We start from the raw sequence: 14,262 nt of genomic DNA, 5'->3' as shown, positions 1-14,262 counted from the left end.
TGAGACATCTCCCCACCCTTCCCTTCCCAGCTGCCTGTTGTTTTCACCAGCTCTGTGGAGAGTCCCAGAGGCTCTGAGCCCTTTCTGTTGCTCTCTTTTTACCTGGCATGCTTTTCCTTGTGGTCCACACATCCACGCAGCCACTGGCTTTCCTTGCAAGGGCTCTCTGGTTGCTTGGTGTGCGTGGCATGGATCTGGTGCAGCTCTGTCTCATCTGACCAGGGCACCGTCCTGCTGCTCTGCCGTGCTGGCTCCTCGCACAGAACGTGTGCCTGGAGTTAGCGCCGCTGCAGCTCTTGTGCACGAAGGGGGATGGCAGCCTTGGAGACCTTTATGCGCAGCTGGCAATTGCTTTTTCTATCTCTGCTGAGAGTCTCCTTGTCCATGGGTGTTTTCGGGGGAACACTTGCTTTGCTGCTTCTGCCAGACAGGCTGGGATGAGGCTATTTTAGGAACTTCATACTAATTTTAGCTAGAGGGAAATATGGAGGCTTGAATCCAAGTGAATATTTCCTGACAGTGCAAGAGGCAGGAAAAGTGCAGGATGGTTATCAAAACCTTCCCTGGAGGAAATCCCAGCCCCAGGAGTGCTGGAGGAAGGCAGCATCGGTCTCCCTGCCTGGGAATACCCCTCTCCTCCTCACTGCTGTTTGACAGCTGCCTGTGGCTTGTTCCCTCTGTCCAGATCTATTTGCCTGGTCTCGCCTTGAGATCTTCAAGCACAAAGCATTATATGATGTTTGCTAGGCAATGCTGGCTGCTTCCAGCATCTCTTCTCTCCTGTGCTCCTGGGCAGTGACCACCAGAGCAAGGATGTGGCCCTCAGGGAGTGGGACGTGTCCTGGGAAGACAAGTCACCAGGAAGGTGCCAGGAGCAGAGCCTGGAGCTTGCTGGAGGGAGGGAAGCTAAGCGAGTGTGAGACAAGAGCTGGTTGGACAGTTAGGAGAGCAGGAGCGGTTGGGCTTGTCCTGGGGCTTGTGGAACAGGCTCTGCAGCTTTTGGCACCCCAGGGTGCTCTCCGCCCTGTCTGCTGCCTTGGCTGTGACTTTCTCGGGGTCCTCTGTCTTCCTTGCCACGGCTGCATCCCTTTCTCTGTCCCCAGTGCCTCCTTGGCAGCAGACCTCTCTCCCCCTGCCCTAATGCTGATCTGTGGGGTCCATCCCCTGCTTTATTCAGTTGCCCCAGTTCTCCCAGGTGGGCAGGCACGCGTTTGTGTTTCATCAGTGATGCTGGGAAGCTCTCAGGACCTGGATTGGCATCTGCTCCTCCCTCCATGTAGTACATGTGGTCCCCTCAGCAGCAGAGTTGTCTCTGCATTTACACTGGGCGTTACAGTTTGGGCAGCAGCTCTCGGCTCCTTTCCAGCCCGTGTTTCGTGGTCCTTCTGCTGAGACCCCCAGTGGGACTCACCCCTGTTAGATCAGAGCTCTCCTGTGATGGCTGGTGCTTGGCAGTTGGGTGAAGTACACAGACTGAGGCCCGACCCCTGTCCTGCTCTCCTCACCTCTCTGGGCTGGCTCCAGCCTGACCCACAGCCTGTTTTGGCTGGCGAGAGATCAAGGTGCCGGGCCCTGCGGTCCCTCTCTGACACTGGGAGAGAGCCAGCCCCCCTGCTTGCCCGTGCTGTGCAGGGGACAGACCTGGTGCAGAAGTGAAAAGCATGTTTGAAAGTCCTTAGAGATGGAAATTGATCTTCCCTTGCTCAAGAGCTCTAGGCTTTCCCTGGGGACTTGCTCCCTGGCCAGAAGAGGGCTCCTTTTTGGGCCCTGTCACCTTTGCTTTGGGGATCCCTGAATGTCTCTTGCAAGGAAGAGGCTTTCTGTTGCTTTCCTGACTGGCCCTTTTGGAATTAACCTGGCTCAGTGTAGCTTGAAAATGAGGGGAGCACAAACCTGGATAGGGAGTGATGTTGAGGAAACCACTTTCCATTGAGCTCATTTGAACTATCCTCTGTTTCATCCCACTGGTGAGCCTGTTCTCCCCGTGAGAGGCTCCACCTCATTCCCTGAGCCCCAAAATTGGTGGTTTATCTTAGAGCCGGAGACACAGATACAAGTGTGCCTGGGCTGCCCCAAGGCATGGCTAGTATGAATAGTTCCTGGGGTTTGACCCTTTATTGAATTTATGCACTGGAGAAACTGCTGAGCTTCCCAGAAGTTGGCTGGAGGCTGTGTCCAGGCCACTTAGCTGGACACAAGCTGAACGTTTGCAAAGTACTTGTGGAAACCAGGCCAAAAAAAAAAAAAAAAAAGTTTTGGGGTCTGTTTCAAAGCCAGCCTCGATCCTGGGCTCTGTTATCCCCAGCTCCCATCATGGGCTGGGAAGGTGAAAGTCCTGCTGGGTCCCACAGCTCGAAGGCAGAGGTGTAGAGGCTGGTAAAATTGAGAAGAGGAATGACTGGTCACTGCCTCCTGTGATGTAAGAACAACTTGGGGAATCCATTGCTTGCCACAGGACACGTGTGTAAAAATTGTGCAGCATGGGTATGCAGATGATGTCAGGGTCTCCAGGCAGGGCTGTCAGCCGCCTGGGCTTCACCACTGGGTCAGGAGTTCCTGAGCCACAAATAGCCTGTGTTTGGGCAGGCATTGAGGGGAATATTGCTACATGCTTGGCCTGTTCCATACCCGCTTCTGGGCATCTTCTGTTGTCCACGGTCAGAGATGAGATCCTGGGCCAGGCAGGCCCTTGGCCAGCTCGTTTGGCCACTCTTGTAAATGTTTTCCCAGTTCCTCAGCTGTTTCCCTCTCCGTCTCTCTCCAGCTGGTGTCTGCAGAGGGTTCCCATTCAGATGCTGGCTCGGTCTGTGCCGATAACCAAACAGAGCTGCCACCCTCCATGGAGCGCACGGGAGGAATCGGAGACTCCAGGCCCCCCTCTTTCCAGTAAGTTACCTGGGCAATTGTCCGGGTTTCTGAGGGACCCGCAGTGATTTTGCTGTAAATCCAGACCAGGGGCTGGCACACTCCTACCCAAATTGGCAGGGATTACAGCCAGACAGAGGGGAGGAGGATGGTGCTGGGAGCAGATTTGAAGTGGAGCTGCATTATTTAACAAGCAAGGGCATGCAGAAAATAGTTCAGGGAAGCTGGCAAAGAGCTGGCACAGCTTCCCCCAGTCCCTTGCCCGGCAGTCATAGATGTGCTGTACCTGTTCCCTGCCACCTCTGCTCCTGTCCCTCAAGGAGACAGCTGGTGGCCAGAGGCTCCTGCTGGCCAGCACAGAGGTAGAGAGCACCTGCTTAAGTTGTGCCCTGTTGGACATACTTGTTCCTTTTATCTCATCGCAGCCCTAACACTGGGGGAAGTCGGGAAAACTTGGACAATGAGACAGAGACAGACTCGGTGGTGTCGTCGCAAAGGGAACGACCTCGTCGGAAAGATGGGCCTGAGCATGGTGAGTGTTGGTGTCATGGCAAGAGCTCTGCAGGGCATGGCTGGAGCACGGTGGGGGCACCAGCTCCAGACATGGGGCAGCTCTCTGCTATGCAGAACCTTCTGAGCTTAGAAGGGCTCTTCAGTGATCTGGGGCCATAGCCTCACATTGAAGGCAGGAGCTAACACCTTCATTGCATCAGAGTTTGGTGTTGAAACCTCTGGAGGGAAAGGAGATGCCTCCTGTAGAAGCCTCAAGAGCAGGAGACAGCAGTGCCTCAGTCCTTCTCAGTTGAAAAGCAGAGCGTGCTGTAGCCTCGTCGCTCTGTGCTGCTTCGTGCTTCGCCAAGGAACCAGCTACAAGTCTTCCACGACTTTAGCAGCATTATTCTTAGTGGCCCATCGGTCTCTTCCCCATCCTGTAGCGACAGAAGAGGTGTCCTACAGAAGACAGATCTGATCCCATGGTGGACTCAGCTGGCTGGCACTAAATGGGATTGTTTGATGGCCAGTTTCACTCTGGGAAGGTCACTGTGAGCCCTGCAGGAACGAAGTGGGTTGTTTCCCTGTGGCCTGTTTCAAGGACACTGAGTCTTGTCTTTTCATAGCACCCAGGGTGAATGGGACAGTGAAAGGAGAGCGGCGCCGAGACCTGGGCGGGTACGAGAGCTCCTCCACGCTCATGAGCAGTGAGCTGGAGACCACCAGCTTCTTTGATTCAGATGAAGATGACTCCACCAGCAGGTAGGAGAGCTTAGGTCCTGAAGGAACACTCGCTTCCCTCAGCCTGCTAGGACAGAGAGATGCCTTTGCAGGGCACAGTAATTTTGGGCTCCAGGCTCCTTGCTCAGACCTGCTACTGTCTCAAGCCTCACCCAGCAGCCCCTCTGCTATTTTCCATCCCCCACGCACATGTTCTGCCCCTGCAATCCTATATTCCCTGTGCCGTTTCTGTGTGTCTCTTGCTGCCGGAGCCACCACCCTGGCAGCAGCAGAGCTGACTCTCGCTTTTGGCTCTAGGTTTAGCAGTTCGACGGAGCAAAGCAGTGCTTCCCGTCTGATGAGGAGGCACAAGCGACGCCGGCGGAAACAGAAGGCTCCACGCATTGAGCGGGTACGCGGGGGCTGGGTGTCCTGGGGAGGGCAATGCAGAGCAGAGTGGGCTGCACTTAGTGCTCCAGGGCTGATCAGGGATTCGTCTGTGTTTGCTGTGGGCTCAGCGGGGGATGGGTGGTATCCAAGTGGTGATACTTCATAAAGCACTGTCAACCCTTCCCAAGCCAATGTAGCCTTAAGAGCTGGGACCACAGACCTTGTCCCGGCTGTGAAGAGGTCATAAGGACTGTGACTGATGCCCTCTGGCTCTGCAAAGCTCCCAGCATGAGGCTGGAGTTGCAGGTGCTGACTGTGGTGCCACAGGGAGTGGCAGGGAGCACAGATGGAGGGAGCTGGGGCTGGCAATGTTCCCAAGGCACAGGAGAACATCTCATGTTTCACTTATGTTGCAGTCATCGTCCTTCAGCAGCATCACAGACTCCACCATGTCCCTGAACATCATCACGGTCACGCTGAACATGGGTGAGTGGGAAGTGGGCGTGGAGCCTGCAGTCCTTCCAGAGTGAGACTGGGTGGTGGAGGGGGCAAAGAAAGCACAGATGGGGAGGAGTCAGAAGATGGATACTGCAGGAAAGTGGCTTGTCTTGAAGCAATGGTCTCTCAGGAGTTTCTCTGCATCTCAGGACATCTCTCTGGGATTGGGGTGCAGGTGACCGTCACTAGCACGTGGTTTGTCTGAGGTTAGGGCTGCTTATGTCTGCTGCTTTATGATGTCTTACTTCTTCTTTTTCCATCCCTGCAGAGAAATACAACTTCCTGGGCATTTCCATTGTGGGACAGAGCAATGAGCGTGGGGATGGAGGCATTTATATTGGCTCTATCATGAAGGGCGGCGCTGTGGCAGCGGATGGCAGGATTGAGCCAGGAGACATGCTCTTGCAGGTACTTCACGCCCACATAACTCCATCTTTGGGCCTGGGAGAGCAGTAAGAAAAGACCCAGAAGCCTCCCTGCGCAGCCTCAACCCAGGAAGCTGTACTTAGAAGAGGGAGCTGAGTCACTGCTGAGCTAAGTGGGGAGCTCAGCCTCTGGTCACAGCTCTGGAACTCACTTCTTTATGTTGTCTGCAGGTAAACGACATCAACTTTGAGAACATGAGCAACGATGATGCTGTGCGGGTGCTGAGGGAGATTGTGCACAAGCCGGGGTAAGTGCTCAGGTTGTTCCTTATTTCCATTGCAGCTGTATGGTGTGTGCTTGGGGTGTGAGAGTCGTGTCTTCCAGCCACCTTTGCCAGTGGCTCTGCAGAAGCTCAGAACTTACATTTTTGGTGTTGCTTTGGTTCCTGGGTTTTCATGCCCAAAGCAAGAATTGCAGCCAACAGAATGGTGGTGAATTGGGGTCTGTGCCCCCTTTTAGTGGGGATGCCGTGTCATCAGCAGCTCTCAGCAGGGTCACATCATTTTGTCCGTGTCACTAAGGAAATCCATAGCTGGAGGAGGGGACAAGGGCAACTTACTGGTAGCTTTTCCCCGTCTCGTAGGAGAGAGCCAGCATGCAGCACCTGCCCAGCACACAGGGGTTTGTACCACTGAGCTCTTGTTCTAACTCTCGCCTTATTGTTGCAGGCCCATCACCCTGACGGTGGCCAAGTGCTGGGACCCCAGCCCACGGGGCTGCTTCTCTTTACCCAGGAGTAAGTGGATAACTGACCCACCCTTAACGCTGGTGCCCAGCTCATGTGAGAGCCCTGCCTTAGGCACTTACTTGGTTGTTGTCTTGTTCTTCCCCGTGTGTGTGACTCAGTGTGGCACTGAATTGGGGTTTGATGGGGTTTCAGCTCTCCTTTGAGGAGGCTGCTATGTCCTATTCCCAGACCAAAATGCCCACAAGCCCAGCCCTCCTTCCCACATCACGCTGGGGACGCGTTTCACTGGGGCAGGGGGGTCACTTGCTCGGGGCGCCAGAGGAAAGAGAAACCCCCTCCTTGAGCCATAGGGGGATCTCTCCCTCTGCACCTCTCCTGCTGACCCTCCCTCTCTTCTTTCTCTCCCAGTTGCTCCCCAGCGGATCTGGGCTGGGCCAGACTCTCCATGCTCCGATCCGGGTGAGTCCCGGCAGATGCTGGGGATGGAATGGGCTGCGCTTGAGTCACTGTCCCTTCCCAGAGGTTGATTTGATTAGAGGATAATTTCTTATAGCTCCTAACTGACTCTTTCTTCACTACAGGTGAGCCCATCCGGCCCATCGACCCAGCAGCTTGGGTGTCTCACACAGCAGCGATGACTGGCACCTACCCAGCGTACGGTATGAGTCCATCCATGAGCACAATCACTTCCACCAGCTCCTCCATCACCAGCTCCATCCCAGAGACCGAACGTAAGTCCTTGTCCCTCCGTGCTCCACCCGCTGCACAGCTTCCTCGCCTTCACTGTGCTGTAAAGGGAGCAATACATCTGCGTGGGGACAGCTGGGGTGGGCAAGGTCTGCCCTGCCTCGGGACTAAGGGAGAGGCAGATCTTACCAGGCAGGCGCTCGGATCAGTGGGAGTTCTGGCTGGCTGAATTAATACCACCTTTTCCAACTCTTCTACATAAGGAAAGTGGAAGAGTCTGGCTGCCGTCCAGGGTCTGTGGCAAGTGTGGAACAAACAGTCAGGGCAGTTGGGGATTATCAGCTGAGAGTGTGGGGCCAGAGGGAGTCACCTTGTCCCTGGAGCAATTACCCTCCCAGACAGCAGATGGAGGCAGCTGGGAGCAAAGAGCCTGGCAGTGAGGCAGGGACCTGCTGAGCACAGGGCTCTTTTGCTCACTTTCTGAAGGTTTTGGGTGATTCTAGTATCAGAGCCATGAAGCAAGGGTCTAGAAAGCTCCTCTGGGGCAAAAAGAGAGGAGTTTGTTGTAAGTTTGTGAGAAGTGGAGAATTCCCTTGCTGAGCTTTGTGGGTTCACTTGTGAGCTTCTGGATCTCTAGCCTGGGTTTTGCACAAGTGGAAATGTCTGATGTGTGAAGGACAACGTCAGAAGGGGGGTTACACAGCATGCACCCCAAGGCTATCTGCGATGTATTGTTCCCTGGCCCATTCCTCCTGTGTGTGATGCCTCCGTGTAGCCCTGTTGTCTTTTCTGTCCTCTCTCATCTCTGCCTCCCTTCCTTCGTCCACACCACAGGCCTCGATGACTTTCACCTGTCCATCCACAGCGACATGGCCACCATTGTCAAAGCCATGGCCTCACCAGAGTCAGGCCTGGAGGTGCGTGACCGCATGTGGCTGAAGATCACCATCCCCAATGCCTTCATTGGTAAGAGACTGTGCTGCCTGAGGCAGAGAGTGGGGAGTGGGAGGCCTATTTTCCAAGGAAATGCTCAAGGGAGCATCTCTGTCACTGTAAATTAACTGTTGACCAGGCCAGAGTCCCAAATGGAACCTTTGGCTGTGCATCCCTTTTCACCTTTTGACCCACTTTGACTTGGCCCCGGTGTGGCCCACTGCCTCAAGGACCACTGTCTTCCTCTCTTGCTGTATTTAACTCTGATGTTTGGTGGCAGGTTCGGATGTGGTGGATTGGCTCTATCACCATGTGGAGGGCTTTACAGATCGTCGTGAATCCCGCAAATATGCCAGCAATCTGCTGAAGGCTGGCTATATCCGACACACCGTGAACAAGATCACCTTCTCGGAGCAGTGCTACTACATCTTCGGGGACCTCTGTGGAAGTATGGCACTTGGCGTGGGTGTGGGGAGAGGATGGAGGGGTAGAGGGCCTGCAGAGCCCTGCTGACACTGTGGGCACAGAACTACAGCTGTTGCCATCAGGCTGGGCCCCTTGTTATACAGACCCTGTTAGAGAGTGTTGAAGAATATCCCAGCTCCCTTGTCATGCTGCTGCAGTGGTGAAGTTGGAAGCAGCATTGACAGTGTCACCTGCTATGTGATCTTTTTTCCTGGGCAGCCAAAGCAGAGTCTTTACTGACTTTGTCTCCAGGCTCTGAACTTCCATTGCTGCTCAAATAAGAGAGATGGTGCAAGTAACTAACAGAGTGAGCTTGTAGCTCTGATGTGGTCTTTTCCCACCACGCTGGTCTCTGTGTTAGAGTGACAGCTCTGTCTTGCACAGCCTGGTTGTCATCCAGCCAGGAAGCACAAATGGTTGTACTGACAAGCAGGGGCAGTGCCAGTTTCTTGCATCTCCTCGTGTACCCCATCCTTGTCCATCAGCAAAGGTGGACATGGAGTTTCTTCATCACATGTCGTTGTCTTTCTGCTTGGATTAATCCCTCTTTTCTTCTTTCTTGCAGACATGGCTAATCTGTCTCTTCATGATCATGACGGCTCCAGCGGTGCCTCCGATCAGGACACTTTGGCTCCGCTTCCCCACCCAGGAGCTGCACCCTGGCCTATGGCTTTCCCATATCAGTATCCACCGCCTCATCCATACAACCCCCACCCCGGCTTCCCTGACCCAGGCTACAGCTACGGCGGGGGCAGTGCCGGCAGTCAGCACAGTGAAGGTGAGTGAAAAGGACTCCAGCCTCCCAGAGAAAAGGAGGCTGAGGGGAGATCTTATCGCTCTCTACAACTACCTGACTAGAGGTTGTAGTATGGAGGATGTCAGCCTCTTCTCCGAAGTAGCAAGTAATAGGATGAGAGGACATGGCTTCAAGTTGTGCCAGGGGAGGTTTAGATTGGATATTAGGAAAAATTTCTTCATGTAAAGGATTGTCAGGCATTGGAACAGGCTGCCCAGGGAAGTGGTGGAGCCACCATCCCTGGTGATGTTTAGAAGATGTATAGATGAGGTTCTTAGGGACATGGTTTAGTGCCAGTGTTAGGTTAATGGTTGGACTGGATGGTCTTGAGGGTGTCTTCCAACCAAAATGATCAAAATGATTCTCTGAAAATGTGCCTGCAGGTGGGCAGGTGCCCCGTTCAGTACAGGGAAGAAGCAGGAAAAAGCTGCTTGGGCAAGGCCCTGTGTGTGGGGAGCCAGGACAAAAGCCTTTAGTCAGGTGTGTCCCGAAAGGGTTGTGGGACTTGGAGTTGAAAGAAGACTGAGAGCATGGGCTGCAGGCAGATGGTTGTGCTGTAGTCCTCCCTCATCTAGAGGAGGATCCTGGTTCGCCTGAGCTGTCACCTGAACTTGCCCCGTGTGCTTCGCAGGGAGCCGGAGCAGTGGTTCCAATCGCAGCGGCAGTGAGAGGAGGAAGGAGAGAGAGAAGACCGGGGAGTCCAAATCAGGCGGCAGCGGGAGCGAGTCAGACCACACCACGCGGAGCAGCATGCGGCGTGAGCGCGCGGCCAGCGAGCGCTCGGTGCCGGCCAGCCAGCACAGCCAGCGGAGCCAGCACTCGCTGGCTCACAGCATCCGCAGCCACCACAGCCAGCAGTCCTACGGGCCGCCCGGCCTCCCCCCTCTCTTCAGCCCCCCCATGTTGCTGATGCCTCCACCACCTTCAGCCATGGGGCCTCCCGGGGCACCGCCGGGCCGTGACCTGGCCTCTGTGCCCCCCGAACTGACAGCCAGTAGACAGTCCTTCCGAATGGCCATGGGCAACCCCAGTGAGTTTTTTGTGGATGTAATGTGAAGCACCCATCCCCTGTCTGTCTGCTGCCCCTCCTTCCCCCCTCCATCCCCGTCGTTTGTCTCCTAGGACCAGCCCTGGCTTCGCCCCTTGTTTTTTGGGTTTTGTTTTTGTTTTTTGGGGTTTTTTTTGGTTTTGTTTTGGTTTTTTTTATTTTTGGTCTTGATAACGAAAAGAAAAAAGGGAAAAAAAATAATAAATGGAACTAAACCTTGATTCTAATCCCTCCTCGAGCAAGGTGGCTGGGCCTGGCAGGCCTGATGGGTGCTGCCAGCCCATCCCGCCACCAGACTTGTGTATTGCCGATGGTAATTTCCCCCTGCCATCCTCTCTAACCCCATTAATCTGCATCCGTCCCAGCGCCCTGTGCTGCTTGCCCGTGTGTCACTGCTGCTTCAGTCCTTCCGCCCTAAACATCTCTTCTTTCTTTTCACCCTTTTGTGTTTCTTCTATCAAGCAGCAAAGAATTACGGGGTGTTTGACTTTCTCTGAGCCTGCCGTCTGTGGGGGGGAGAGCTGGAGCGTGGCGTGGCCCGACAGGAGGACACGGAGCTCCAAGGGCGCTGGGCACACATGGCGCTGAAGATGGCTTCTTTCCTCCCCCTCGCGGAAGACGCCCTGCCCTTCCCGCAGCCCTGAGAGGGGAGCAGGGACCAGCCTTATATATGCGTTTTAAACCCCGCTGTAGTTGCCTTTTGGCTAATGCATGAATGTTCCAGGGCTTCAGTGCCTCCAGGGAGCGGAGAGATGCTCCCGCTTCCCTCTTACCTCCCTCCTCTTGCCCATGTATTGGGCCAGGGCCAAGTCCTCCTTCGCCCTGCCCAGGCCGGGAGGTTTGGGGCTGTGCCTCTGTGTTCAGCCCAGAGCAGCAGTAGGTTCCTGCACAGTCTTGTGCGACTCAAGGCCCTGCACCTGCTCTTGGGTACTTGTGGGGGGATGCAAGGGCAGAGTTCTGCTCCCTCTGTCCTGCTCTTTGCCCTCCTACCTGCGAGGCGCTGCTGCCCGTCCCGTTTGTCGGGGCTGTCCCCCGCCAGAGCTGGCTGTGCCAGCTGTGGCTTCCCCCTCCAGCTGTCACGCTGCTGCTCAGTGGTCTGACATGTTCAAGGGCCTGGATGGAGTTAGTGGGTGAGGGAAGGGCACAACTAGTTTGCTTTCATACTTTGAGGAAAGATGGAGGTCCCTTGTATTTGCCTGATGAAGGGTCCAAGTCTGTCTCCCCCTATGCGGCACCAGGTGTGCTGCTGGTGCAGCTGCCAGGAGGGACAGGGCTCTGGGACAGAGCTGGGACAGCCTGACTGTCGCTGGGCAGTGACCTGAGCTCTGCTGGGAGCAAGGCTGGAGCCCGAATCGTGGCCTTGTTGCCTGCAGATGTGTCAGAACAGTTGAGTCCATGTGCTCTGGTGCTCCCTGTCCTTTTTACTTCCTCTTCTGGCTGCTCGGAGACGTGCCTTGGGCTCGAGCTGCCCCTTCCCCACGTCCAGGGTCAAGCACGGTACAATATGAACATGATCAGCCCTGTTCCCCTCGGTGCTGGTGCCCTGATGCCTGCTCCTCCTGCCACACCGTGGCTTTCTCTGCGAGCGTTACCTCTTTTTGTCTTTCTCATGTTTGCAGTTTTTATACTTTGGAGATTAAATGTATTTTGCTCCTCTGGGGTCTGCGTTGCCCCTGCAACCTCTCTGCCAGCCTCGTGTGCTGTCAGTTCATCTCCCTGTGACTCCCTGAAGCCTTTCCTGTCCCTCTGCCCGCTGGAGTCACCTTGCCCGCTCTCTGCCACCCTCCTGTCCCCATCTTGGCACTGCAGGCTCCTGCCTGTCCCCCCTCTCCTGATGCCACCCAGCAGCTTCCCTGGCCACTGCTCTTGCCCTGCCCTGCCCGCTGGGTTTTATAAAAACAAAACCATTCTCCTTGTTTTTATTTATAAACATAGTTTTATTGGACTCCTGCCTTCTGGTATTGTTTTTTTGGTGGGTTTTTTTTGTTTTTCCCCGACCTCCTGTTCTGTCCTCCCGCCTTTCACTGTGCAGGAGATCGCAGCAGGACCGGGGAACCCTGTGCCTGAGCCCGTTTTCCAGCTGACCCTCCCCGGAGGGTCGGGGGCTCTCCGGTGCGGGGCCGGCCCGCGGCCTCTCGCATCTCCCCGGGCGCCCCGTTCCCTGAGGGGTCGGATCGGTGCCGGTCTGTCGGCGGGCGCTACCGGCGCTGGGCGCAGCCGCTCGCAGCGGTGCCGGGAGGGGGAGCGGGCGAGCCCCGGGCCTGCCGGTGCCCTGCGCGGTGCTGGGGCGGGGGGGAGCCAGCAGCCCCGTGGAGGGGAACGGTGCCTTCGGGTCTCTACGGCGGTGGCGCAGCCTCCCTGCCCGGGCGCAGCGCTGTGCCCCACCGGCGGCCCCGCCCCGGCGCTGTCCCACGCGTGGGCGCGGCGGCCACGCCGCCTCCCCGGACTACAACTCCCAGCGCGCCCCGCGCCGCAGGACTACAACTCCCGGCAGGCTCCGCGCGGGACTGCCCTTCCCGCCCCCGCCGGCGGCCGAGCCCCGCCTCCCCGCGGCGGCGCATGCGCGCGGGCGGCGGCGCGCGGGCGGGGCATGCGCGCGGCGGCTCTGCAGTGATAGGGGGGGCGCGGAGGAAGGGGGGGCGGCGGCCGCCATCTTGGGCGCAGGGCAGCGAGCGGCGGCGGGCAGCGGCAGGTGAGGTGTCCGGGGCCGTCCTCCCGCTCCCCGGCGGGGCGCACGGCCTCTTTCCCTTCTGCGGGAGGCTTCCTGCGGCGGGGCTCGCTGTGCGGCCATGCCCGGGCGGTGGCCGAGCTGCCGCTGGTGGCGGCTCCCTGGGTGTCCGCCGGGGTGGGGGTCCGCGGGCCTACCCCGCGGGGCGCGGCCCTGACAGGCTCGGGGGGCTTTCCTGCAGGGCGGGGTCCCCGCCGGCTGCCCCCGGGGAGGGGCGCGGGGCTGCCCCCGGAGCCGTGCGGGAGTGAAGCGGGGCTGCCGGGGTTCCCTCAGCCTCGGTCGGTGCCGGGCGGTCCCAGCCCCGCCGGAGCTCGGTAACCCGCCTGCGCGTTGCTCGGGGTTGAGGGGGGTTCTTAATTGTTCCTGTTAATGGGCTGTCCGCTGGCATACCCGGGTGGCAGCGCTGCGGTGCGAGGGCGGCACAGCCCGGCCGGGAAGGGCCCGCTCCGCCGTGCCGGGTCAGCCCGAGCAAAGGTCTCCCGCTCGGGTCGGGCGGGAGCTTCCCCTCAAATGATTTGCCTCGGCTGCTGGCACGAACGGGAATTAGCGAGGTCATGGCTGGCAGCCTCTAGCTTCCCCCCCGGCAAACCTGCTGAGGCAGAACTGGTGCTGTGCTGGTTCGGAGGCTTAAAACGGGCTCTCGTCCAATGGCTCTTCTAGATGCGCTTCCGTTCTTCTCTGGGTTCGGGTTTTGGATTCAGTAAAGCTCAGGAAATGCAGCCTGTGCTTATCATCCACTGCAGTTGACTTCTCTCCCCACTAGGAAATGACTCACTTTTGATCCCTGTCTTCTCTACACAAGCTGTGTGATTCCACGTTCTGTTTTCTGCTTGCTTTAGTATGACAAAGCTGCTGTCAAGTTTTAGCCTTAGGCTGCCGAAATCCGAGCCTGGAACTTTCCCAGATAGGTGAGTCTGGATGGCTTCTGCGGCTCAGGAGTCCAGGTATTGCAGGTTTCTAACTATACAAGCTCATGTGGTGTCTTGGGCAATACTTGCTTAAATGCTATCACAGCTGCAGCTGCTGGTTTTTGCTGTAGTAAAAGCTGTGCTTGTCCCTGTGAGTTTTGCTTCAGGGACAATCTAATGTGAGGAGATGCTGCCAAACTGCCCGCTTCCATATTTTCCCTGTCAGAAGGGAGACATCACTTCTCTTCTGTAGGAAGTGCCATGTTACTGACATCTAGTGACAAAGGTACCTGGCATTCTTTGGGCTGCAAACTGGCTGTGTTCTCTCCCAGGGAGAGCATTTGAGATATCCTTGAAGGGTGTTACGGCTGTCATCTTCCTCCTCCTGAGACTGCACAATTCTGGCCTTTGAAGAGTTGAGTCTGGAGGCTGTGAAGGGTTACATCTTGAGTTCTTTGAAGCACAGATGACTGGAAATGCACTCTGGTTTGATAGTATTTTTTTTTAATGGAATGGGAACAATCACTAAACAAAACAGGCTTTGTAAAGAAACTTCCTGCGAACCTCGTTAAAATTGCCTCATCCCTGCATCAAGAAATCATAAAGCTGACACTGTCT

At 56.4% G+C, this 14,262-nt stretch overlaps 2 protein-coding genes across 8 annotated transcripts in view; both read left to right on the top strand.

The window, feature by feature from the left end:
- Positions 1-11,902, top strand: part of DVL3 (dishevelled segment polarity protein 3) — a 32,390-nt gene extending 20,488 nt beyond the window's left edge. For 2 of the 7 annotated variants that reach the window (XM_065639788.1, XM_065639795.1), the window contains 15 exons: positions 2,765-2,886; positions 3,291-3,397; positions 3,984-4,119; positions 4,396-4,489; positions 4,884-4,953; positions 5,234-5,373; positions 5,562-5,638; positions 6,060-6,127; positions 6,488-6,538; positions 6,661-6,810; positions 7,601-7,732; positions 7,980-8,147; positions 8,730-8,942; positions 9,592-9,990; positions 10,471-11,902. In XM_065639788.1, coding sequence (XP_065495860.1) covers positions 2,765-2,886; positions 3,291-3,397; positions 3,984-4,119; positions 4,396-4,489; positions 4,884-4,953; positions 5,234-5,373; positions 5,562-5,638; positions 6,060-6,127; positions 6,488-6,538; positions 6,661-6,810; positions 7,601-7,732; positions 7,980-8,147; positions 8,730-8,942; positions 9,592-9,990; positions 10,471-10,505 — 1,962 coding nt within the window. In that variant the 3' untranslated portion in view covers positions 10,506-11,902. The other 5 variants (XM_065639790.1, XM_065639793.1, XM_065639792.1 and 2 more) reach the window with 5 other exon arrangements.
- Positions 11,903-12,633: 731 nt separating this feature from the next.
- Positions 12,634-14,262, top strand: part of AP2M1 (adaptor related protein complex 2 subunit mu 1) — a 28,514-nt gene continuing 26,885 nt past the window's right edge. The window contains exon 1 of the mRNA XM_065640319.1: positions 12,634-12,700. The gene's annotated coding sequence lies outside the window, so the exon portion shown is untranslated. The remainder of the gene's footprint in view (positions 12,701-14,262) is intronic.

The sequence above is a fragment of the Caloenas nicobarica genome, chromosome 8 (genome assembly GCF_036013445.1).
Source record: "Caloenas nicobarica isolate bCalNic1 chromosome 8, bCalNic1.hap1, whole genome shotgun sequence".
Classification (NCBI taxonomy): Eukaryota; Metazoa; Chordata; class Aves; order Columbiformes; family Columbidae; genus Caloenas; species Caloenas nicobarica.
The sequence above is the reverse complement of the archived record's forward strand: the minus strand, read 5'-3'. Positions and strand labels throughout refer to the sequence as shown.